Source organism: Buteo buteo, chromosome 9 (assembly GCF_964188355.1).
Source record: "Buteo buteo chromosome 9, bButBut1.hap1.1, whole genome shotgun sequence".
NCBI lineage: Eukaryota > Metazoa > Chordata > Aves > Accipitriformes > Accipitridae > Buteo > Buteo buteo.
In genome coordinates, this window is record NC_134179.1 from 45,830,190 (window position 1) to 45,855,825 (window position 25,636).

Genomic DNA, 25,636 nt, shown 5'->3' on the forward strand with positions numbered 1-25,636 from the left:
GCCTCACGGCTGCCCTGGGTAAAGGGTAGGGGCTAGACCCGAAGCCCCTTCCCCACCCTGCACCCGGGTGCCGACGCTCGGCAGCAGCTGAGCGGCACTGGGGTGGCTGAGCTCGCTCCGAGCTATTTTTTCCCTTCAGCTGCTGCGGCAGGAGCCTGGGGCTGGGGAGGGGAGGCTGCTCGCGGCGAGGAGCCTCCGCAAGTGCCTGGGTCGGGGGGCTGCAGAGCAGCAAGGCCAGCATGAGGGTTGAGGGTGAGGGCAAGGCGATGGCTCAGTCCTGCCACTGGGATGGGGGTAACTGCAGTCCTGCCCTGCCCCGGCCGAAGCGATGTCCCCAGAGGGGTCCCTGCAGAGCCCCCCGGGCTGGGAACATCCCTGCTGTTGTGCAGAGGAGGGTATGGACACAGCCAGGCTGTGGCTCCCGCATCCCATTAGATCCTGTCTGGATGCTCAGGCGACCCCAGGAGGCGGCAGCTGCCTGAAGCATCGTCCAGAAATGGGTCTCTCCCTGCACCCGAGGCCACCGGGGAATGGACTCCTGCCCCAGCAGTTCATCCTGCGTGCTGCCTGGCTTCCCAGCTGGAACAGCCTCCCCAGCCCCCAGCTCAGCCGGGGCTCCATCACCTTTGCTCTGTCGTGACCCCGCAGCACCCAACGCTCTGCCCCTGCCGCAGACCTCGCCGTGACTGACCGCCCCATGGGTTCCCTGTGCCCAAGGGGCTGAGCCCTCCGCTCCGTTCCCCCTGCAGAAATATTCTCAGCAGCGTCAGCCTCTTCCCGAAGAGCAGGAAAAACCCTCCCTGCTCCCGCACAGACTTCCTGGTTCAGGAACCGGGGACGGAGAAGCGCAGCCAGACCCCGGCCACCGCCGCCGAGCCCCCTCCCCAGCCAGCCGCTGCTGCGGCCAAACCATCCCCCGGGACCCCAACCCTGCCACGGGCCCCTGGCCGCTAATGCCGAGGGAGCGGGAAATCCCACCCAGGCGAGGGGCGAAGGCTTCGGCAGCAAAGTGTGGAAATGGGTTATGAGTGTCGGAGCCCACGAGTGGGGCCGCGGGGGGAGCTGAGCGCTGGGAGAAGGGGTGAGATGAGGCAAATTCTCCGGGGGGCTCAGGCAGCCGCTGCCTGTGACACCCCCGGGGGACCAGTGGGGACTGGCTGGGCACGGTCCAGAGCTCGCCCGCCGGGGCTGCCCGGGGACTCGGGGTGCCCGGAGGTGCCGGGGGGAAGTGGGACATCGCGGGGAGCTGGAGGCACAGCGCACCCCATGACAGCGGGAACCAGGTGTGCCCCGGAGCGGGGAGCGGGATACCGGGAGAGCCGGGGGCTCGGTGCAGCGGGGGATGCCGGGAAGTGCCGGAGCTCAGTCCATGGGGGGGGGGGTTCTGGGTCAGTGGCTCTCGGTGAACTGGGGGGTCCCGGGGCACGGGGCACACTCACCGCTGGGCGCTGCTCCCGGTGCGGCGGCAGAGCGGGACCCTCGTACCTCGCTCCCGCGGCTCTGCCGGTAACAAAAGCCGCTCCCCGGGCAGGTGCGGATCGTGGCCGAGCATGCCGGGACCTGTAGTCCGGCCCGCTGCCTGCCGGGGCACCCCTCCGGCCCTCCCCGGGGGGTGCAGCTCCCTGGGAGACCCCGCAAGCAGCTGTGCTGTCCTGGTACAGGTGTCCTCTGGCTCCACTCCCCCCCCCCCCAGTCCAGGCAGTGCCCCCTGGCAACCCTGTCATGGTGGGACTGGGGGTCTCGGGATGTGTAGTCCTGCCCCGGTGAGGGGACCCCAGGGTGGGCAAGGGGCACATCCTGCTCACGGCCCCGGGAGGGACTGGGTCCCATGGCCGTGCCCTGGGGATGGCTGCAGGAGCCAGCCCCTCCTGGGGCAGATGCTCTGGGGCATCTCCAGGCCTGCTGGCACCTCGGGGACAGCCGGATCTGACACCAGGAACATCCCCGATACCCACAGTGGGGGTGGCTGGGAGCCCGGAGTGGAGCTCCAGGCTCGGCATGGCCAAACGCCCATCCCAGGGCACACAGGGCTGGAGCCCCACATCCCCCGTCAACCCAGGCATGGCTGCTTGGGGTGCAGCGAAGGGCTGGCAGCTCTGCTGGGGTCCCTAGGGACAGGGGTGAGACTTGGCAGGGGCTGGGAGCCGGAGGACTCCGTCTGCTCCCCCAAGTCACCCTGGGGACCCACCCAGCAGAGCCTGCACCCGCGGAGATGCACGTCTGGGTGCATGAATGCCCTCCCAACACTGCACAGCCCAGGCGGCAAGGGCTGGTCTGGCTAGATCGCCCGGCTCCCCCCCTGCACAGGGGGCTTATTCCCATCGCCTGTCACCTATCCGTCTCTTGTTCTGGCAGCGGCTGCAGCAGGCAGTGGGCTGCCTGGCCCCCAGCCTCATCCGGAAGCGTGCTCAGCTCTGCCGGGGCTGCCCGGAAAGCAGCTGTTGTTTTGCTCGTTCCCGGTCCTGGCAGAGGCCGCCGCAGGAAGCGTGGCCGCATCCCTGCCACACCGGGGCTTGGCTGGGGTCGGGGCTGAGCTCGGTGCAGGATGTTCCCCCGAGCCAGCGGGACAGTGCTGGAGCCAGCCCCGCTTCCCGGACCAGCTCCTGCTGCTTTTGTCCCCGGCTTGCTCCCGCCCCAGCCCAGGCTGCTACCGGGACCGACCACGGCCGGGACCGACCACGGCACGCCACAAGGGACGCGTCAACTTTCGCGTCCTGCCGCGCTCGGCAGCGGCCCCGTGCGCGGTGGGCACCCACCTCCCCGTCTCCCTGCCTCCCTCCGTGGCACGGCTGGGCGCAGCAGCAGTGCCGAGCAAACGCGCAAGGACGGAGGGGTTGATGCTGACAGCAAGCGGGAACGGCTGCGACTTCGTTCTCAGCTCCCTTTGATCGCGTCCCCCCCATGTCCCCGCGCTGGCGTCAGCCGTGTTGGGCCGATTAGTGTCTTCCCAGTGGCTGCCCAGAACGAGCTGTGCTACAGCAGGCAGAGCTTGGAGCCGGGGGGTCAGGGACGATGTCCTGGCTCTCCAGCTGCCTTCCCTGTGCCACGGTGCTGGGTATCTCACCGAACCGATGCAGCAATCGCAGCACCGGCACAGTGCGGACGTCGCTGCGTGACCTGACTCCCCTCTCCAGGTCCCCCACCTCTGCCCAAGGAGCCCCCACGGCCCCGGCCACCCCCCACAGGATGGATGCACGGGGCAGAGGTACAAACCCACCAGGGACGGGATGTGGGCATCCCGGGGCCACCCGTGTTTCACCTTTCCATCCCCTGGCATGTACGCCCCAGCAGGCAGAACCCAGCAGCCCTGCCCACGCCCGCAGCCTCACATGGAGCTGCTGCAGGCACTCTCCCGCCTGCGGGCTCAGCCTGTGCCGTCTTGCCCAAAAAAGCGCCGTGGGAAAGCCTGGGGTGGCTGGCAGTGTCTGTCTCTGGCCCCGTCCCCATGCCGAGGAGGCCACCGAGCAGATGGGCAGCCCTGAAGTTGGTGGGTAACTTTGTGAACAGTTTCCACCTCCCAGCACGATCCCCGCCTGGCACCCAGCGCCACTTTCCCATCGCTCTCCCTGGGTGCAGCTGCCAGAGTTAGCATTTCAGCTGAGAATATATCCTCCTGCCATCTGTTCCTGCTACGAAGCCCGGTTGCAGAAGGAGGCAACCAGGTTTGACTGAGTAAATCACTTTTTTAACCTGGCCTCTCACGACTCCATCCAGGCTTCGCTCCATCAATCAGCGGGGCTTGCTCCCAACCGGCGCGTTTATCCCCTAGAGCTCATTAAAGCGAGCTCTGCTCGGCAGCAGAGAGGAGATGTCGGTGATGCCGCCTAACAAACAAACATCTTAATTACCGGGAGTTTTTACCTCCTGACAGAGCAGACAGCCACCTCGACAGAGCCGGCATGCTAACGACCCAGCGAGCCAAGGGCTGGCAGCGGCTCCGGGTGCCGGGCTGACAGCGGGAGCTGCTGCTGGGCTGCGTATGGGTGGCCTGGGCCTTGCTGAGCATCGTCCCTGAGCACAGGGAGGGGGCCGCCAACCTGCTTGTCCCCCCCGGCCACCACCTGAGCCCTCGGGCAGGCAAAGCGGGTGCAGAGCAGGGGACCGAGCTCGTCCGAGGCCGCCCGGCCCCAGGGGAGGGAACCGCCAACGCCTGGCCCGAGGAGGGTGATGGCCACCTTCACCCCGGTTGCCCCAAGGGGACTCACTGACCTTCCCCAGCTGATGGAAGAACAGGCTCAGGGCAACACGGGGCTGGGGGGGTTATTTTATTCTTTGCTTTGGTCTATACAAAAACAACTTACAGAAATAATAAAATCTTCCATTCCTGAACCACACTCCAGTAACTGTCCATCCCTTTCCGGTGGAAGCGTTAAACCACCATCAGATCTAGAACCTCTTTAAAAAATGTGTTAGATAAGGGAGGAGGGGACAGAAACACACCACTCACCAAAAAGAAGGGAAACGGGTTAAAATGTGCAACAGAGATCGGTACAAGGACACAGTTCCTAATGCTGGAGTCACTCCTCTATGGGTACTGGTAGGATAGGCAGGTACACGAAGTCAGCTCCCCAACGGCTGATTGGAAAGAATTAAACCGCAGACATCCCGATGGCTAAAACGAAGGTCCTGGGACACGGCACCCTTTGTTTTCTGCAAACTCTGGATTGGCCTGATTAAGTTAGAGTTTGCAGAAAGCAAAGGGTTTTCCCGTATTAGATTCCTTTCCTAGAACACTAACACGCAGAACAAATAGTGGGGAAGTTAGAAAGCACAAACTTAAAGACGGCAAAAGCCGTTGGCACCATATTAAAAATAAAAAAGAAATATATATTCATAGAAAAGACTATTTTGCCAATGAAAGGTTGCTAACGGTGCAGGGTTTGTGTGTTTTAAAGCTTCAGAAACAGTATCTTGGATGCTGGATGCGGCAGTAGGTGCTCGAAGCAGTCCCAGGAGGAAGGACCTTCTCCACAGACCCACAGCGAAGAAAAAAAAAATCGAAAAATAAAACCTCTCGTGGGAATGGAAAAGTTTGTCTTCTCAGGCACTTCTGTCTCCCAAGTCCTTCTTGCGAATGCTCAGCTCTGGGGCCACCCTCTTCTGTATGGAGAAAACACCTGCGCACCGTGGGAGAGAGATCCCGTTACTCAACCGAGGGGGCATTTTGGAGGAGACCAGAGCCCAGGGCCCCCCGAGGCAATGGGGATGCTGACCTGCGGCAGCGCCGGGGACCCCACAGCAGCACCAGGGACCCCGTGGCACACCAGGCGCCAGCACCAGCCCTGCCTCAGCCGGCCACCCGCCCTGCTCCAGGGATGAGCGTGCCCTCGACAAGCGCCCGCACCCCGAGGACACGCCAGCACCTACCTGGTGCGGGGGCTGCGGGGCAGGTTAGGCGAGCATGTGGTCAGCAAAGGGCGCTCGGACGCCGTCGCTGTAGGCGTCCATGGGGTAGTCCCCGTCCATGTCCATGTGCATGTCGATGGGGTCCAGGGGGATGTCACCCGAGTACATGGGGCGGTAGCCGGGGTCCAGCTCTGCAAGGGAAGGGACACGGCAACCTCAGCTCTCGCTGGCGAGAGAGACTTCTCCAGACCTCAGCCACCCTCCTCCTCGTCCCCCCCACCCGGGGCAGCGTGTGGCACGTGGTGCTGCAAAGGACACAAGGGCCACCAGCCGCCCACCTGCCCCAAGCCACTGGGCCAGCCCAGGCACACAGGGGAACGGCCGCACGTTCTCCCGGGGGAGCTGAGCAATCCCGCTGAGCATCCCCAGGCAGGCCGGGCTGGCGCTTTGCTGGCAGCCATCCAAGAAAGGCTTTAAAACCAGCCTGGTTTGGTGAGATGAGGCAACTGCCCCACCAGAGCTCAGCCCACCGGGGGACCCCGCAGGAGGAGCTGGCGTTGTACTCACCATCTGAGTAGGGCTCGTTGATGGGGATCATGCTCTGAGCCTACAAAAGAAGGTGACACAACTGAAGAGGGCATTCGTGCTCACGTGTGCACGATGCTCAGGGGCTACCCGGTGCCCAGCCCCGTCCCGGGTAGCGGGTATCGCGACCCAGGGCTGCTGGAGAGCAGAGGCCACAGCCTGTCCACCCCCTGCCTCCCCACGTTTGCCGGTCGCTCCCGTCCAAGCTCTGCTCGGAGACGGTGGTGGCAGGTTTTAGAGGCAGGACGGGGCCATCTTAAGAGGCTCCGGTTTCCCCAGGGAAAAGGGCTTGTCTCCGTGCCCAGTGGGATGCTCACCGCCTCCCAGGCTGCCGGGTCGTGCTTGAAGAGGGAGTTGGTGAGCTCCACGGAGACGCGCTTTCTGTAGTCGGGGTTCTTGTCCTCCGAGATTCGGAAGAGCACGGCGGCTGCGTAGGTGGCTGCAGGGGAAGGGCAGCAGCCTCAGCCCCCGGTGCCGCGTGGCGCCGAGGCACCAGAAGCCCCAGACCAGTTGCAGCTGGGGCAATGCCACGCGGCTGACAGCCCCCGGCACAGGACCCGGCACGGCAGCGCTCACCTGTCCCCTCGTTCCTGGAGTGCAGCAGCTCCATCAGCGGAGCCGAGGCCCCCTCCGCGTCGATGGCATCTGCCGCCTCCTTGTCCTGGGCCAGCTCACACAGCACACCAGCCGCGACACGCTGGATGTTCTCCACCGGCGAGTAGAGGAGCTGTCAGGAGAGATTAGCGGCAACGTGAAGCAGCCAGCGAGGAGCTGTCTTGCTCCTTGATGTGGTCTGACACGCGGATGCCGCCAGCCGAGCGCCGTGGCTCCCTGGCCCCGGCACCGCGGGGCTGTGCCGGCCAGGCGGGAGGTGGCAAAGTGCAGCCCCCATGTCCCCCCAGCCCCTGACCTGCACGAAGAGAGGGATGGTGTTGAGGCGGAAGATCTCCATGCGGTTCATGGGGTCCCGGGCCAGGATGTGCAGTGCCCCCGTGCACCCCTCCACGATCTCTTCCATCTTCACTCCGTCCTGCCGGGGGACAAACGCTCAGCCGGGGCCCTGGAGCAGCCGGCGTGCTCCACGCCAGGGCACGAGACCACCCTGAGCGTGGGCGCAAGCTACCCCCCAGGGACAGCTCGGCTTTTGGGGTGCCGGGCTGTGCCAGGAGCACGGAGGCAAAGGGCCACCCCCGGCAGACCCTGCCGCGGGGACTCACCGTGTAGGGCTGCTGCGTGCCGGCTGCTACGTGCCGCTGGGCATCCTGGTGGGCCTTGACCAGCAGCTGGACCAGGCGAGGGATGACGGCGGCCTCCTGGAGCGGGGCATGGTTGGCTGGGCACAGGGCCAGGTTGCGGATCAGGCCTATGGTAGCCTGGAGGAGAGAAGCGGGGAAGGAGAGATTCGTCTCGACCCTGGATCGGAGCAGCGTCTGCTCCCCGCGGGACCCGCCAGCCGGGCCGCCCTCCCCCTGCCTCTCCCGCCCCATCCCCCTCCGCGGCGCAGGCTGACTTCCATCTTCCTCCCACACCGGATCCGGCCCCCTCCCCGCGGGGGAGGCCGGGGCAGGTATTGATTCCAGCCGAGCAGCCGGCAGAAGCCATTTCCTCCACTAGCTGCCGTCAAGGACGCAGCCCAACGGGACCGGAGCCGCAGCGGCAGCAGCCCGCCATCGCTCCGTGCACGGCACCGGCTGCGGACCCCCCTCGGCGGCGCGTCCCACCACGGGCCAGCAGCCGAGGGCTGGCTCAAGCCCAGCCACCGGCTTCCTCCGGCCCCCAACATCCCCCCAGCCCCTTTACCTTGACCAGCGGCCACTGGTTGGGCTGGTTGAGGAGCTTGACGATAGCGGGGATGCCGTAGTTGAGCCGCACCGAGTTCTGCGCCATCTCGGCCTCGGGATGCCGGCTGGTGAGGTGCCGGAGAGCGCAGACGGCCGGCTCGGTGATGTCCTCCTTGTCGCCTGCCCGCAGGATGGTGTGGATCAGGGCCTCCACCCCATTCGACTGCGTCACCAGGGTCTTGTTCTTGCTGTTGTTGCAGGTCAGGTTGGAGAGGGTGCCGGTGGCACAGGTCAGCACGTTCACGTCATCGGAGCTCAGCTGGTTCACCAGGATCTTGAGGACGCCGTCCAGGCCCTCCTGCGGGAAGGGGGACGGGAGGTCGGACCAGGCACCCCCGCAGCCAGATCTGGGCTCAGCCAGCGGCTGGGCTGCAGCCCCGTGCCCGTCCCCTGTGTCTGTCGCCTGGGCGAGGGGAGCCAGAGCTGCTCCCCCGGACAGGCCGGACACCCGGCCTTGGAGAGGAGGACCCCCCTCCCGCCAGGACGGCTCCTGCCATTGCAGAGAGGATCCGGCCCCCGGCCGTGCTCTTCCTCCCAGACCCGGCACACTCTCCCCTCGAGACCCAGGCTCGTGTGGCTGCTCTCGCTGGAGCTCACACACCCCTTGTTGCAGACCCCGGCCCCCCGGCACCCCACGTCCTTGCTCCACGCGCTTCCCAGCTCCGCACGGGCCAGAGCAGGCAGCAGTGGCGGGGAGGCAGCGTTTGTGCCTCCCACACTGCGCCTTTCCCTGTCCCCCTGCAGCCAGAGCTGCTTCTCCGCGATGCCGGCACCGCGTGAGCAACAGGCGCTCACGACATGTGCGGCTTTACTTAGAGTTTAACGTCTCCGGCAGCTTGTCTCCGCTGGGAAGTGCAAACAACGCACCCGCCAGTGCTCCTCACGTGGTCCCGGGGTGACCCGGGTGCCAGCCATGCGGCAGGCAGCCAGCAGCGGGGCAGGAAGGAGTTAAAGGCGCCATGGCCGCGTCCCCCCCCTCAATCCACAGAGCCAGGGGATGGTTACGAGCCAACCCAAATAGTTTCCACGCTGCATCAGGCGCTAATCTGCACAGAGAGGCGGCCCCAGCAGATGGGGAACGCATCAGGAGGCAGCGCAGGGCTGGGGAGAGCAACGCCAGAGCAGAACTCGGGGTCACCCTCGCACCGACTGCCTCCCAGCCCCACGGGCACAAGCCCTGGACTCCCCGAGTCGGAGCAAGCAGCAGCCCCGGTGATGCCCTGCTGAGCGCGTCAGCAACTGCGGCACACGGCCGGGGACATGGCACGAGCGCTGGCAGCCGGCTGGCACGGGAAGGGCCGTGGGCAGTAAGCAGCTTCCCGCAACGCCAGGCAAACCCCGGCTGCAGCGGGGCTCGGGCATAGCTGGGCATCCCCTCGATCCGCCAGGCACACGTGCTGCCACCGCCCCGCAGCTCACTGGGACTGGAGACGGCACAAGGACATCGCTTTGGATTCAGTCTGGCACAAGCAGAAGGGCGAGAGGCAGCCCGGCAGCTGGTTCGGAGAAGCCTCCGAAATGCTGTGTTGAAGCATGACCCAGGGTCCCGCAGACTCACCTGTTTGGTAGCCACGTCAGAGAGGTTTCGCAGGGTCCAGAGACAGTTCTGGACCAGCCTGGGGCTGGAGCTGGTCAGGTGCTTGCCCAATGCCTGCATGCCGCCTGCCAGGAAAGGAGACACCAGCCCATCTGTAAATACCCAAAGCTGCCCCAGCAGAGAGAAGGGAGAGACAGTGGGTCTGCGTGGTGAGCACGGGCTGGGCACCACCCGACCGATGCCTCCAACGCACCACACAGCCTCGCGTCTTAGCGGACGCTCAATGCGGTGCGGGAAGACAGCTCCCGGCCAGCCAGGCCAGATCTTGCCCACGCACGGTGCCAGGAAAGCACCTCAGCAGCCTTTCAGAGCAAGAAACCAGGACACACGCAGGTGGTTTCACCTGGCTGTGCAAGGCATCTACCTGTCTCGCACATCAGCTGCGAGACGGCACCCTCAGCTGCATCACCCCGACGCCACCATCCTCCTCCTGTTTGACACCGGCTCTGCCGCAGCCCCCCAGCCCCTCTTACCAGCCTCAACGATAGCAGGCTTGTTGCTGGGGCACACCGACAGCACCTTGAGCACCCGGCTCGTGGTCCAGAGCAGCTTCTCGTAGTTGTAGCTGCGCATGATCTGCACCAGGGCCTGGGGTCCTCCGTTGGCCAAAATAATCAGCTGCAAGACAGAAGGGCCAGGGTCGGGGCGTGCAGCAGCTCCAGGCTGCCGGGACCACCACCCCGGTTTCCCCAGCTCGTGCCAGGACACAAGTCAGGCAGGAGATCCAACCCCTCGGCGTGCAGGAGTGCTCTGGGTCACCCCCGCCGGGGCCGTGCACTGCCACCGCCCGCACCGGCCACCCCAGCCCTGCGCATCGGGGTCCCTCGCTCTGCAGGCGGGACGGGCAGCGGCCCCCCCCAGCCAGCATCAGAGCAGGTCCAGGGACCGAACCTCCACACGAGGCTGGGACGACTCGTGCGTAGGAGGAGAGAGAAGCAGCCAAAGAACAAGGATAGAGGCATTGCCCGGAGGAGCAGGGGGAGAAACCCAGCCAAGCCGATCTACCGGCCAGACTGGGACAGTCTGCACTTTCAGGGACGCTCCACCTGCAAGAGGTCGGATGCAGCAGCGTTGCAGACAGCACAACTGCTCCGCTGCCGGCTGTGGCCGGGGGGCAGACGGGCTGAGACGGTGGGAGCTCCCACCCCTGCCTCCTGGGCTTCTGCCTGCGAGGAGCAAGGTTGGGCAACTACCCCCCTCCTGCCAGACCCCGCGCCGCCGGGCAGGCCAGGCTCTCCGAGCCCACCTTGCTCTCCTGGTTCCCGTAGGCGAGGAGCTGAAGGCAGTCAGTGGTGATAGCCAGGAACTTGGGGTTGTTCTTGTTCAGCAGGGGAACCATCTTCTGCAGGCCGTCGGCCAGGCGCACAGCCATCTTGGCCCCTTCCTGGTAGAGCAGCAGGTTGTGCAGGGTGGTGATGGCGTAGAAGAGGACCGACTCGACCGGCGAGCTGCAGGCAGGCAGCACGGAGCCACGTCAGCGCGGGCAGCTGCCTCCAGGCTCACCAGACTGCCAGCGGAGCCCACAGAGCTGCCCCGAGCCCCGACTCCCACCCAGCGCCCTTCAGCAGGACCCGGTGCGAGGCCGCCGTGCCGTGTGGCCCTCAGAGAAGGGACACCCACTCCTCGGGGCAGAGCAGAGACTGAGCCCCATCTCCACGGACAAGGCAGCGTGCGGGACTGCTCCCCTCCTCCTGCCCCCTGCGCAGCCCCTGGGGCTTTCGCAGGCTAAAAGGCTCAAGGTCTCCCACTGCCGTGTTTCGGCGTGAGCAGGAGGACCCACGTCTAGGGGCAGCAGGAGCCCTCCCCTCCTCTGCCCCCAGCTGACAGCCCGGGAAGGACCGCTCGGCTCTGCCGTCCTCTCAGGACCCCCCGCCAGCACCCTCCTACCTCAGCATCCTGACGAGGGCCGGGATGCCGCCGGACTTGAAGATGGAGAGCAGGCCCTCGCGGTGGTGCGAGAGGTTGTGCAGGATGCTGGTGGTGCAGCGGGCCGTGTCCAGGTCGCTGGTGCTCTGCATGGTGCGGACCACGGCTGCCACGATCTGGGGCGACTGCATCAGGGCACGGCGGGACGCCTCCTTCTTGGAGAGCTGGTTGACGATCATGGCTGCTTTGCTGACAACCACCTGGGGTGGGGAGAGAAGCCGGCGGGTGGGAAGGGGTCACACTGCTGCCCATCACGGGAGGGATCCCACTCTGCCGGGCAAGAGGCGGCCCAGGGCTGCCGCACATCGCGCCTGGCAGGGCAGCTCTGGAGCAGCAGAGCTGGCACAGCAGCGCAGGCAAGGACTGTTATTTTTAACAATCATCATTCACGATGCTCCAGGAGCTACGCTGCAGTTTGCAGCAGCGGGCAGCGCACGGTCGGGTCCACGGAGCACAAGCGTGCTGCAGGGACGAGCAGGGGGAGGGCAGGGGGGGCTGCAGCACCGAGAGCCAGCAAGAAGCACTCAGCGTCTGTGCAAGGCCAGGGCAGGAGAAGAAGCGTGTCTGAGCAGCGAGGACAGGCTGTGAGGAGATGCGGGTGGGCAGAGGCGGGCTCAGTCCTGTCGCGGGGCAGAAGCAACCGCAGAGCTTTGTCACAAGGATCCAGACGGCAGCCACGCAGCCCCGCGAGGACGGGAGCCCGGCTGTGCTGCCACGGCTGGGGAAGCGCGCCCGGCAAGTCTGGCAGCTGAAAGCCCAGAGGCAAACCACGCTTCCTTACCGGGTCCTCATCATTGAGCAGCTTGGTGAGCTCCGGGATAGCGCGGGTGGCCAGCTCGGCGTCGTCCTGGTAGTTGATGAGGTGCACGATGGCCGATTTCAGCATCTGGGAGGGCTCTGCCAGGCGCTGCACGTTGGTCTGCTGCCCCTCCAGCTGGGTGGTGATGAGCAGGGAGCGGTCCTCCACCGTCTCGGGGTACATGGCGGCCCGGACACGCTGCGCCCGGGTCATGGCCAGCTGAGCCTCCATGTCCGCTGCAGGGGTAGATGGGGAGGCAGCGTTAGAGTCCGGCTCTCTCCGAGGAACGCTCCCAGCCCTGCTTCCCAATTTCAATTAGCTGAGCAAGAGCTTCGCGCAACGACACCGGCAACAACGTCAGCAGTCCCAGCACGCTCTGCAAGGAGCCGGTGCTTCAAAGTGTAAACAGATACGGCAGCGCAGAGATAAGACAACGCTCAATTAGGCAGCATGATTAGGCAGTTGTCACACAAGGCCCATTAATTAAAAAAAATAAGGATATTTGCAACTTGGGACCAGCTGGCACTGGGGATTAGGAGAAGGACACGGAGGCCTTCCCCGTCAAGGATGCCAGGACGAGCGCGACCCCCGGGACAGAGACGCTGCAGCAGCCACCCGCAGCGCCCACCTCTATGGCACAGGGACCGCGCGGGGATCGGGAGGGCTCATCCCTCTCCATGGGGCTCTGCCTCCCTGGGGGAGCTGGCAATTAAACCTTCCAGGGCCCACCGCTGACAGGGGGTAACCGCACAGGCGAGTGGAGCAAACCAGTCCTCTTTTAAGGGGTAAAGCTGGAGGAAGCATCTCCTTTGGCTTTGGGGGCTGCGTCTCTGCCTCCTTCGCCCTCGCAGCAGCCGGAGAAGACAGGCCGGCTGGCGGGGCTTTACGGCACACGCTGGCAGCTCTGCCAGCCGCGCTGAGACAGGTTTCCCGAGCAGGCAGACAGGCAGCAGAGCAGACGGCCGATCCGTGGGCTGGGATCAGCTGTTCCCATCTCGAGCCAACCCACCGGCGTGCTCGGATGTGCGTGCACAGCTCAGCACTAGTGCGGGCTGGCTGCACGCCGCCCCTACGCAAGAGCCTCTCGGCGCAGGGAAGGACAGGAGGGAGCATATTTTAGGCAGCAACAACTCCCGGGGTGTGGAAGGCGGCGTAGAGGAGTGCCCAGAAGGAGCACGGCTCATGGGGGCGGCGGAGGAAGGCAGCGACGGAGCAGCCAAGCTTGCGGATGCGCCCGGCCCCGCAGCCCCTACCTTGCGCTTGGCTCTGGCCCTGGCTCCCTCCCTGGCAGTAGCTCGTGGTGGTCGTCTTCTTGATGGTGTACTGCTTCCCGTAGACCTCGTCATCGTCCCCGAGGCACTTGCTGCTGACGGAGGGCACCTGGGTGTTGACGCCGGAGTGGATGCCCGAGTCGTAGGTGTAGGTTTGCTGCCACTCTGTCACCTTGATCGGCTGCTCCATCATGTTCATCACCTCCATGGCTGCTCTGCGGGGCAGGAAGGGGAGAAGTTACGCCTCTGGCAGACCCCAGCTCACCCCAGCACCCTCCCGCTCCTCTCCTGCACCGAAGCGCGCGGCAGACCCCGGCGCGGCAGCCGGCCCCTGCGCAGCCCACGAGCAGATCGAGCAGATCGCTATCTGCCCTCCTCCCCCACACGAGATGAAAGGCGGCACCGGGATGACGAACCCACAGCTCAGCACTTTGCTGCTCGTGTTCAGACATGAACCGCGGCTGCAACCGGCGCAGACCGCGCACGGCTGGCTGAGCCATCAGCCAGCGCCTGCCGCCCAACGCCGCGTCTCACCGCCTCGGTGGCAAAGGTGTGAGCAGGCTCTGCCCGGCGCCGAGGGGCCCCGCAGCCAGCCTCCCGCCCCACTCCAGGCTCCCCCGGCTGCCCACAGGCTTTTTAAAGACCAGAGACAGAGCCTGGCAGAGAGCTGGGGAGAGCCACAGGGCTGCAGCTCCAAGAATAAAACAAACCTTTTTAGAAGTCTGCTGGGACACTCCTAAAGCACCTAAAAATAACCAGGCGAAGCCACCGGCTTGGCTCTCCTGTGGGTGCTCAGCACCACAAGCACCCATGGCACAGTCCGGTGCTGGGTGCTCACCGTGCTGTGCCGAGCACCACGCTGTGGCTGTATGGTGCCAGGACAGGGCAACCCAGCACATCCCAAAACTCAGGACGAACCAGCCAAGGTTGCTTGCGAGCAGGGCTGGGTTTCCCTTGTCTTTAATTTGGGGATGCAGAGGGAGGGAGGACGGCTCACGGATTACCCCGAGCTCATGGGGCAGGCGGACGCTGCAGGGCTGTGAGTCACCAGCCCCGCATCCAGCCCCCCGGCAGGGCCAGGAGAGCAGGGATGGAGGGAGGCAGAGAGGGATGGAGACAACACCCAGCCAGCCCTACAACTGCTGACCCACCACCCAGGCACCCGCCGGGACTTCTGCCCCTTCCTCCGGCCGCACAGCGCTGGGGATGAGTCAGAGTTTCAGAGGCGATAAGAGGCGAAGGGAGCAGCTGCCGCCCGGCATAGCTGGGCGCAGCAGCAACCGCACTTCCAAAGAGAGGTGTAATTACCACCTCCACCGGCACTGATTCATGCAGCAAGCTGGACCAGGGCGGCCGCGCACCCCTGGCTCTGCTCCAGCCGCCGGCACAGCTCAGGCTCGCAGGGACCAGGCGGGCTGGTGCGGCGGCCTCGGACCACAGCCGCCTCCTCAGGGGAGCAAGGGGAAGGGGGGACGAGCCCCTCACCAGCCCCGGTCCCCCACCACACCGGTGGCTGACTCAGGGCGTCGGGTGGTGGCCGAGGACGCGGCTTGTGTGGGGCGGCCCGGCAGGGCACGGCGCGCACGGGCTTGGCGCGGCTCGCCCCAGCGCCGCCGGCTATTCCCAAGGAGCGGCCGAGCCGTCACGAGCGGTACAGGCCGGCGCTCACAGGGAAAAATCCCAGCCCGGGCACAAACGCTCATTCCCAGGGAGCGGCGGCTGGTGGGAGGCAGGAGCCCCACCACGCTCCCGTCCCCCCAGCTGGATGCATCCTGCACCCCACCATGTCCGTCCCCCACCCAGCTACCTTCCCAGAGCCACTGCAGGGCGCTGCTCCTGTCAATTCGATATTTTTTGAGCTGTCAAGCAGCAATCCGCAGACTAAGTACAGCTCCGGCTTTAATGGCTTGTGCATAATGCATGTTTATAAGGCAGCAAGAGAGGGACCCACTAATGGAGGCCAGCAGGGGCAGATCATTCCCACGGTGGGGTGCGGGCAGGAGCTGGGGTTTCTGTTTGGTGCAGCGGGGCGGTGCGTGACACACCGCGCCAGGGGCGAGCCCGGCTCCGCTCCCCACCCCGTGCCAGAGCAGGGTTCGGCCAGGAGAGCCCTCGTGCCAAGCCGGGAGCGCCAACAGTGCCGCACACCCCCTGTGTGTATTCGTGAGCTGTCGCGTTGGAGTTTGGGAGAGCAAGTCCTCCCAGCTGGGTCACCCTGGCCATAGCGGCAGAGCCTCCAAATTGTGTCGGGAAGCCCAAGAAAAGCAATGCCAAATCATGCCCGGGGAAGGATGGCGGGCAGGAGGGCACTCTGCCGGCACCGGCAGGGCAAGTTGCCACGGTGCAGGAACCAGCGCGAGCCATCGCACATCCCTGCCAGGAGCTGGCACGCAGAGCCCCGGCAGCAGGGCTGCGGCCAGAGGGACCCCGGCACCCCCAGGCTGACACTGGAAAGCTGCCCTGGACGGGGCAGGCGAGGGGAGCACGGAGTGGGAAAGCTCCCTGCACAAGAGGGGGGTGTAAGGACCCCGAGCACCCACCCCAGCCAGGACGGGGACACCCAGGCAGCAGCGAGCTGGAGCTGGCAGGAGGGGCTGGCGCTGCCTGCGCCGTCGGTCAACCGGTAACGGCTGCTCTACAATTTACAGGCATTTGACAGGCACTTAATTTTTCAGACCTCTGTGAGTTCAGCTCAGACACCGGCTTCTTACAGAGCGCTGCATTATGCATGAGCCACCCCCCCCGCCACCCCCTCCGTCTGCACCGCCGGCACCCCAGGGACATCAAAAGCCAGCAAAGCTCCTCAGAGCCCAGACACAAGCTCAGGTGATGGGCCCCAGACAAGCTCCAAGCAGGAGAGTGGGTCCAAGCTAATGAGCACCGTGTTAGACCCGTCTGAGCACAGTGCCCTGCAGGAATGGGGGAGAGGGGCCACCGGGGATGGGTGTTACACAGCTCGGGGGACTCTCCCTCCCCAGGAGCCCCCCAGAAAAGGACCGTGGGCACCTTGTTAAACACAGCACCCGTCCTTCCCCTGGAGCATCGCCCTGCCAGCGGCCCCTGGGGTGTTTGCTCACTGCCGTGGGCAGCCAGCGAGGCCAGCGGCACCCGAGGTGACGGGGCCAGTGGAGCAAATGTCAGACGCTCCAGCGGTGAGCAGTGACATTTTCTGAACCCTGTGTCAAACGTCCTCTGCTCGTCACTCAGCAAGGGCCAGACGCCTGACACGAGCTTCTCCCCCGTCCTCCGCGGCTGGGCTCTGTCCTCAGATGTCCTCCCTCCTCCTCAGCGGGATCGGAGCGAGACGGGCAGTCCCCCAGGCAGGGGATGCTGGTTACGCCTGTGTTCACCTTCAGCAGGAGCCGTTCACCAGCAACGCTCCTGGTGGTGAACGGCTGCAGTGGGGCAGGACCCCTGCCAGCCGCAAAGGGGAGGGCAGCAGCTCATGCAAGAAGGAGAAGCAGGGGGTATTTGGGGCACATGTGAAAATACCCCATGAGCACAGGGGATGCTTGGGTGGGCTCTAGCCCCCTCCACAGCCAGGCCTGCCGGTAGGATGATTGCTGCTGAGCCTGGCCCTTACCTCCCTCCCTCTGGGCTGTTATTAACCGGAGTGGGAAGCGGAGCACAGCAAGGGGCGAGCAGTACCAGCCAGCCCTGGCTGAGCCCCTCTGCCTGCACAGAGCCAGGACCCTGGGGAAACAGGACTTACTCCCAGGAACAGCGAGGAAACCCCCTGGGAAACAGTGAGGCAGATGTGGGGGACCCCACAGAGGGGACAGCGGGTTTGGGGGAGCACCTCCAGCATGCCCCCAGCACCGCGATGGGGAACAGGCTGAGCCACACAGGGGGCTTCAGCCACCCCCATGCAGGGGAGAGCCAGGAGAAGGTTAATCCCTCTCCCACCACTTCCCGCAGCCAGGAATGCCGAGGAAGGCGGAGGAAGCTCCAGCAGCTGTAAGGCACCGGCCAGCGGCTCATCCGCCCCCAGAGCCATTTGATCAGTGTCCAGGCAGCATCACCCCCCCGGGACACCGTCTGCGGAGGAAGTCTCCAGCAAACACGCAGCCCCCAGGCCTGACCAGCCCTTCCCTCCGGCTGCTGGGAGAAGCCTTCGGCCTCGCACAGGCAGGACACAGCCAGCAGACGTATGGCTGAGCTGCCCAAAACAGCAGCAGGGAAGCCGTAAATGCTGCTTCATGCAAAAATAGCTGTTTGCCCAGAGACTTCTTGAGGAGCAGCAGTCCCTGGGGTGAGCAGCCGTCACCCCCAATGGGGGGGACCACCCCTAAGTGAGCAGACGGGGGGCACAGAGCACCCCCCCATCCCAAGTCCCAGGCAGGGGCTGCACAGGAGCAGGCACCTGATGGGGGGGGTGCGAGAGGCAGCCCAAGGACATCACGCACAGCTCCAGCCGGCCCTTGCCCCCACACAGAGCACGCTGTGCTGGCCAGCCCGGAGCAGCGTGGGATGCCGGCTGGGGGCTGCTGCAGGTCTCTTGCGGAGCCCTGTCCTTGCACGCATCCTTCCTGGCCCTGCCGGGAACAGAGCAGCAGTGCTGGAGGTGCCCCCTCACCATGCGAGGGGGTGAGCTCAGCTGTGGGAAGCGTGTGAGCAACTGCAATTACAGTCACTTAGGCTTTTAAGAAAAGGAAAGTTAAGAAAAGGAAAAGAGGCAGTTAAGGCAATTCAACAAATGCAATGCAAGAGAAGACTATTTTAGAAGCACTTAGGCTACACGCAAGCGATCTGCGGTCCTCGCCACCCTCCTGGAGCAGCCAGGGGGAGATTAGCGACTGTTTGCACAGACAGCGAGGCTCAGGGACAGCAGTCTCGACAGCCACAGCACCACAGCCCTCAGCACCATGGCCCTCCTCGGGGCAAGGGCAGCCGGGGCTCGGCACACCCGGGAGAGTTGCACCCTGAGGACCCCTCCACCTGCAACCCCCTGCCCAGAGGCACCCTGGAGCGACACCATTGCACCGACAGCTAACGAAGCTGGGGCTGCAGCTAACGAAGCTCCCGCAGACACCGCAACAGACCCAGCGCTGTACAGAAGCTTCAATGGTTTTGAAGAGGATCCCTCGCAGGAACACGCAGCAGGAGGCGGCAGAGAAAGGAGCTTTTCAAGACCTCACCAGCATCAATGGGAAGCATTAGTCTCAGATCCCGGCTACCACGAGCCCTTTCAATGGTGCTCTACAGTGAAGATAAGTGGAAGAATTCAAAGGGGAACGAGAGCAGCTTGAAGTTTAATGAGGAGGAGACTGGCGACGGGGGATCAGTCTCTTGTTAGAAAGCAAGCTGGAACGGTGCGAAGCCGCCCTGGCCCCGGCCCCGCACACAAAGGAGCCGATGGCCTTTGTTCGCCATCGCTCGCACATCCGGAGCGGCTCCCGGCCGCCCCACCAGCTCCGATGACTTCAGGTCACTCGGGGAAGGCAGCGAGGGGTGCACGGGCTACTCTTCAGAGCTGGGCTTCCTCACCAGAGGAGGCTCTAAAACCCTATTTATTTTTCAGCTGCTCCTGACGAGGTTAAGTTTGAGCTGCCAAGAGCCCCATGCAAAGCCCCCACTGCTCCTGCTATTCAGTGGGTGCCGCATCCCCCCGAGCATGGCGAGACAGGTCTCCCAGCAGCAGAGCCAGCCCCAGCAGCACAGCATTTCAGCTGAGCAGAGCGCATCGTGGCGGATGCTCTCCATCAAAGCAGAGCACGTTCCCCAAGCCTCTGGAAGTGCCTCGCCTGCACCCGAATTAACAGCTACTGACAGCTCCAGCACACGCCAAGTCCAGGCTGTAATATTTTGGCACTTCATGTCACAAAATGACAAGGTATTATCCATCAAGCGCTCTCCCATTGCGAGAGCACGCACAACACCGGGCATGACACCCACCCTCCTGCAGCACGCTATGGGGCAGCCGAGCCCTTGCACGGGGCACCACGGCCCCGAGAACTGCCCGACACCTGGGACTCGTGCAAGAGCTGTGCCAAAGCACCGTCTGCTGCACCACGGCTCGGGCTTCCCCACGGAGCCCCGCTGCCCGTGCCGTGCCCTGCCGCAGGCCCGGCTTGCCCACCGTTACCTCCCTGCCCCATATGCACAGCACTGCTGGGCAGCGGCACGGATCCAGCAGCCTTGATTTGGGATCAGGTCCCCCTCTCGCAGCTCTTGTACCATGCCTGGCTGGCTCTGCCCACGTGGGGCAAGACCTGCAGCAGGACCCCAGCCCAAGGAGTGTTTTCCCAGGGACATTCACGTGCTGAAGACCCATCGCAGGGTCTCTGGCAGCACATCTCCCCTCCTCGCATCCTCAGTTGCTGGCACAGACACTGCCATCTGCAGAAGCACCAGGATCAGGAGGACCCGCATGGGCACATTCCCTCCTCAATTAAAGTTTGCTGATCTCATTAGAAACACTGCTGCGAAAGATGGGAACTTGCCACTTGTCCATGGAAAGGAGAACTGGCATGGTGCAATTAATCACAATAACTCCATCTGGATAAAAAAAAATCATTATTTTGTTTTAAAGAGCACAAAGAACAAGTTGTCCCTTAACAACATGATAGTTGCAGGCTTTAAATTTAGGCTTTGAGGCTCGCAGGCTGTTCCCAGCTCCAGTCACGGTGTCCTGAAACACGGGATTTTGCCACCTGGCCCTGATGCTGCCAGAGGAGCCAAGGCAGTGGGGAGGGACACGGGGCTGCTGAGCCCCAGCTTAATTTCTCCATCCAGTTGCATTACATCTGTAAAGTTCAGACGCTTCACAAGAAATTATCACCAACACCCGTCAGCACCCGGCCTGTCGGAGCAAGTTAATGATTTGTCACCAGGGCTCTGCCCGCGCGTCACAGCGATTACGGCAGGGCTCCTTACAGCAGCCAAAGGTCTCTCCCGCACCAGCAAAGCCCACACACTTTATCCAGCCCATCCACCCTCAAAAGCCATGGGGGACCATGGCACATCCCACACCACAGGGTCCACGCCTCCCTCCAGCGCCGGAGCAGGCTCCCCCCCGGGATGGGCACCACTGCTCACTTGCCTTCACCACCTCTGCGGGTTGGATCACCCAGGCATGGGATATTCGGAAAACACTGAGCATTCCACCTCACCCAGCTGCCAGCTCCGGTTCCTGCTTGGGGTCTCAGAAGGAGCCCAAGGACTCGCTCGGTTCAAACGAGCCCCAGCATCCACAGGAGCAGCACAAGGCTCCTGCCCTGTTTGCAAAGTGATTTTGGAGCCAAGCGACCAAGGCGTGTTGAAATGCCTCCGGGCCTGTCAGCAGCTGCAGCAAAACCCATCAGGACTGGCATATTTAGAAGGGTATTTCAAACCTCTGCCTAATTAGAAACATCTTCATCTCCCCCCACAGCCGTCGACAAGCCATGCAGCATTCCCACACCAGAGGTGGGAAGCAGAGAGGGGGAGCTCTGCCCATGGAGGCACCTGTGCAGCTCCAAAGCCAACCCAGTTTAAGCACAGACATGGTGTTTAGCCTCTTAGGTCAAGTTTTGAGATTTCTTTGGAGACAGAGTACCTGCACCTTCACACCCCCACTGTCCTCCGTCACTTTGCCAAATAGTGTCCACGGGGAAGGGGGGTAAAACCAGCCCTCCTGAAGCAGACAGCAATGCAGCAATTCAAGGCACTGATGCAGCCCCAGTGTCCTCCCAAGCTGCCATCCCAGCTGCTTCCGTCTGCACAGATCAACCTGGGACACCCCACAGCCTCACAAGACTGAGAGCCACCACCCAAACCCCAGCTCTGGGTGATGCTGGGTGCCCCACACACCCTGTCTAGGTGGGAAAGCACCAGCTGAAATCAAGGTAAGAGCTGTAGTCCAAGGTAGGCTTGTACAGTTTTAATAGAAATTAAATTTCTTTTTAACTTCTGTTAATTAGAAGCCAGTCTAATTTAAACCTTCAAGACTAGCACAAGCCTCGGTACAGATGCTGCAATTAAAGTCTTGAAAGTTCTCTGCAAAGAGCCTCCACTTCCCCTGCTTGCAAAGCGGGGGCCAAGGGCAGCTCCGTTCCCGAAGGCTCTGCCATCTGCGAGCGGCAGTGCACCCAGCAGAAGCACCATCTTAAACCCCGGAGATCTGGAAGTGTGATAAAAAGCCAAATCCCATCAAGTGCTCCCACACCAAACCACAGCCTTGAAGGGAAACCATCCTCACAGGAACAGCCTCAGCTGAAAAAGCCATGCAGCTGCACCACAGTTGCCTGCCCCAGCTGCTAGAGCTGATTAAGGATTTCAGGTGGGGAAAACAAAGGGGAGAGTTAATGGGATTAGGACAGCACTGAATATTACACTGAAACACAGCACTGGGACTAGAGGGGAAATTCTCCAGGGTCCCCAGCTGCAGCAAAGCCACAAGCCACCCACACTGCTGAGGTGGTCGATGCTCTGGGGCCAGTGCACAAATCACTCACACGCCCAGCCCCGGCAGACCCCCCCAGCAGCCCGGCTCAGTCCCACTGGGATGCACGCGCTTCCTGGAGCCGGTGAGGACACGCCACATTGCCCAGACAATAGACCGTAAACGCCATTGTCTGGAAGCGAGGGCCCTGCCACAGCCGCCCCACCTTTCCCCAGCGCCCCGCGAGCCCCCCGAGCATTGGGGACCCACGTCTCCCCCAGCACCCGTGCAGCAGCCAGCCCTGGAGGGGAAAACACCCCTCAGCCACTGATGCCAGGAGCTCTGTGCGTTCCCATCCTGACGGCCAACTTGTTTAAGCCAAATTAGCAGTCAAATGGGTTTTTCATGACACTTTATGGAAATCCTCCAAAGCAATGAAAGATTACAGGCTTCAGATGCACAAAGACTGTTTCATCGGGTATCCCATACCCTTCCAGCCGACTCCGATAAAACGCTGGCAGGGCCACAGAAAGGGATCTTAAAACCTCCCAGCCCCATTTACCGGCTGGGCCAGACACCCGCTTCCCCCCGAGAGCGGGGCCAGGAGCAGACCCCACGGGCGCAGCACCCGCCCTGGATGCAGACGACAGCCCTGAGCAAACGCCCCGGCACCGCTCCAGCCCCGTCCCCGCGGCAGCTGGCAGGGAGACGCTTCGCCCCCGGCTCCCCACCAGCCTGACAGCAGATGGGCCCGAGACCGCCGGGTGTCGGGGCTGGCAAGTGGCACCAGTGCCAAAACCAGCACAACGTGGGCTGGAGCAGGAGGTGCGGCGACCACGGGGGCTGGACCCAGAGGGGTCGCAGGGTGTCCCTGGCCCCCACCACCCTGCCAGCACCAGGAAGGTGACAGGGGACATCATCCCGGACATGGGGCTCACCCAGGCACCCTGACAGCATCACGGGAAAGCCAGGGGGGTGCGTGGACCCTGCTGCCCATCAAGAGCGGGTGCAGGCTGCTGCCTTCACACCCGTGTGGGCATGACAGTGGCGCGGGTGACCCAGGACCGTCCCCAGCTGGTGGCCATGCCCTCTCGGCAAGCGTCCACACTCCTCTCGCAGCACAAACGTCTCTCCAAGTTGCTGGTACGGCAGCCTACGTTTTCTCTCTCCGGGCAACTCCCAGCATTATCCTTTCATCTCTGCTGTAAACCTGATTAATTAAGCTAATCACTCAGCTAACGCAATTAGAGTGCTCTCTCCTCTCCAAACCCCAGACAAAAAGACAGCCGAGTTTCGCTCCCCCCACGTTAGCCTGTGCAGATATCCACCGGCAGCGGGGGGCTCAGCCGGGACACCCCCCCTGTGCAAAAAAGCGGGGTCCCAGCGCTAAACCCCCCCACCCCCCAGCAGCCGGGGAGAGGACTCCCCAAACCCGGCCGAAGGCGCGGGGCAGCCCACCGGCACCCGGCGGCCTCCGGTGCGGCCTGGCCGGCATGACTCACGGCACGGCGGCCGCGGCCCCGAGCAGCCACGCTTTGCGCAAGAGCCCCGGGGCCACCTGGGCGAGCAGCGTGCCAGGGCCTCGCCCGCTGAGCCGCGGCCCCGGGCGGGGCCGGGGCCGGGGCCGAGTCCGAAGCCGCCGCCTCGTACCGGGGCGCAGGGTCGCAACTTGCGAACTCGCTCCTGCGGCGCCGGGCGGGGAACCGGGACAACCGGACAACCGACCCCGGGGACCCGCCCGACCGGATCCGCGCAGGCTGGGGCTCGGCCGCCGACAACCGCCCCGCTCGTCCCGGCCCCACGCGGGACGAGCCAGGCTCACGGGCAGCACCCGGCTCCGCCGCCTGCGAGGAGCCCTGCCCCGGACGACGGGCGGCGGCGGCGGCGGGACCGACCCGGGACGCCCGGCGCCGCCCGGCCCGGACACCTGGTTCCTACCAGCCCCGAACGCGGCGGCTCCCCAGCCCCGCACGGCGGAGCCCGCCCGGCCCCGGCGCTCCCCAGCCCGGGACGCCCGGCGTGCCCCGGCCCCGCCCCGGCCCTCCCGGGCTCCCCGGGGACCGCAGACCCGCGGCCCGGCCCCGCTCACCTGCGCGGCGGCTCCCCCTGCGCGGACACTGCCGACCGCCCCGCTCCTGCCCGAACAAAAGGCGAGCAGCGCCCCGCGCGCCGCCCCGCCCTGCCCCGCCCCGGTACACGCCCCGCCCTCCCCGCACCGCCGGATCGCTATTGGACCGCCGGCACGCCCGTCAACTCCGAGGCGCGCCGGGCACCGCCCCCGCTGGACGTGTTTATCCGCTCTCCATTGGCGGGGGCGCGGCCGCCCCGCCCTTCGCCGGCAGGCGATTGGGCGGCGGGGCGGGGCGCGGCGGCGGGCGGGGAAGGGCGCGACCGCCGGCGGGGGGAGGGGGGAAACACCACCTGGGTGACGTCACTGGGCGGGGCAAGGCGGGAGGGGCGGGGCGGGGCCAGGGACCCTCCCCCGGGCAGAGGGCGTGGCCGGGACGTACCTGGGCAGGGCGGGGACCCCCGGGTGCGTACGTGGGGTGCCGGGACCCCCGCGAGGGAGCTCGGGGCTCCCCCCCCCGCCCCGGCCCGGCGTGTCCCCCTCCCCACGCTCCCCACCTCGCCCGGGGGCTGCAGGCAGCCCGGGCCCTGCGGCAGCAGCACCCGGCCGGGAGGGGCCGGAGGGGAGCGGAGCGCGGGTGGGGGGGGGCGGTGGGCAGGGGGCTGAGGCCGCGTGGGGCACCCCTGGCTCCTGCGGCCTTTACGGTGTTGGCATCGGTGGGTGCCCGGGTGCGGAGCCGGTAGCGCGGTGGCGGGGCAGGGTCCGGCCCTGGAGAACCCCCCGACCCCGGGAAGGTGGCTCCACGCCGCCCCGGTGGGGAAACGGAGGCAGGAGCCCGGCAGCGGCAGCAAGAGGCACTGGGTGACGGCAGCCCGCGTCACCCCAGTCCCTGGCCAGACTGGTCCAGCTGGGCGCTGCCGCCACGTCCCGGCTCACCCGCTCCCCGCCAGCCCTGGGTGAAGCCTCCGGCACCCGAGTCGCCGATGAGCACCCAGTGACAGGGCACGTCCTGGCCCACGGCGGGGATCCCCGGGCCTCCTGCTACCCGGATTTGGGGATAGGGGTGAGGGGACACATCCTGCACGCACACGCCCCCCCCATCAGCCCCTGCGCAGTCCTCTGCCACACCTGGCTGCAGGCACCAACTCTGTCGGGAAATCACAGCTCTGGAGGGAGGTGGGAGACGGAGCTCCAACCGCCCCTGCAAGAAAACGGGATTTCATTGCTGTGCACAGAGCCGGGGATCCAAAGCACAACGAGAGCCCTCCCAGCACAAGGAGGAAAGGGGCCCATGGCACGGCACGGCACGGCACGGCATGGCACAGCTGACATGACAGCCGAAAAACTCATTTATGTTCCTTCGCAGTCAAGGTCAGGGGAGTCAGGGAAGCGCAGCGCTGCCTTCATGGTGTTAACCCACGGGAGTCCTGCAGGCTTACCCCCCCGCACCCCACCTCTGCACCCCTGGCACCTCCCCGCAGCCCGCCTCTGCCGGCCCTGCACACCTCAGGGGACGGTGGCCATGCTCGCAGCCCCGGCCACTGCCGGGGTCACACCGCCCGTCGCAGAGCGGCTACTCCTGCCCGGCGCTACCAGGAGTGCCGGACCCTGCCGGCACCTCTGCACCCAACAGCTGCAGGTGGGAGCAGGGACGGGACCCCGGGCCCGCAAGGGGCTTCGCCTGGTGCCAGCAGAGGAGCGGGAGCGAGGCAACCGTGTGCCCCAACGTGAGTTTGGGGCTGGCGAGGGGACGCCGTGCCCAGGCGCGCGTCAGAGCAGGGCGGAGGCCCCGTGGGCCCTGTGCCACCCTCGCCGGGCTTGTTGGGAAGATAAACAAGCCT

The 25,636-nt window shown here is 64.9% G+C and overlaps 1 protein-coding gene across 1 annotated transcript; it reads right to left on the reverse strand.

Moving 5' to 3' along the window:
• Positions 1–4,252: 4,252 nt before the first annotated feature.
• On the reverse strand, positions 4,253–23,904 carry JUP (junction plakoglobin). The gene is made up of 15 exons (XM_075036552.1): positions 23,817–23,904; positions 13,348–13,580; positions 12,077–12,330; positions 11,257–11,495; positions 10,616–10,817; positions 9,843–9,987; positions 9,331–9,434; positions 7,732–8,070; positions 7,149–7,304; positions 6,842–6,961; positions 6,508–6,658; positions 6,249–6,370; positions 5,914–5,953; positions 5,368–5,537; positions 4,253–5,117 (listed from the first exon to the last, which is right to left on the reverse strand). The coding sequence occupies exons 2-14, from the start codon at positions 13,571–13,573 to the stop codon at positions 5,392–5,394; spliced, it is 2,244 nt and encodes a 747-aa protein (XP_074892653.1). The 5' UTR covers positions 13,574–13,580; positions 23,817–23,904; the 3' UTR covers positions 4,253–5,117; positions 5,368–5,391.
• Between the last annotated feature and the right edge of the window lie 1,732 nt (positions 23,905–25,636).

Excerpts from the sequence above, each read along its gene's own strand:
- JUP (XM_075036552.1), bottom strand. The coding sequence starts at position 13,573 with ATGGAGGTGATGAACATGATGGAGCAGCCGATCAAGGTGACAGAGTGG. Across the intron at positions 6,962-7,148 it reads GCACGCAGCAGCCCTACACG|GACGGAGTGAAGATGGAAGA; the intron begins GTGAGTCCCCGC and ends GTCCCCCGGCAG. Across the intron at positions 5,954-6,248 it reads ACCCGGCAGCCTGGGAGGCG|GCTCAGAGCATGATCCCCAT; the intron begins GTGAGCATCCCA and ends CTTCTTTTGTAG.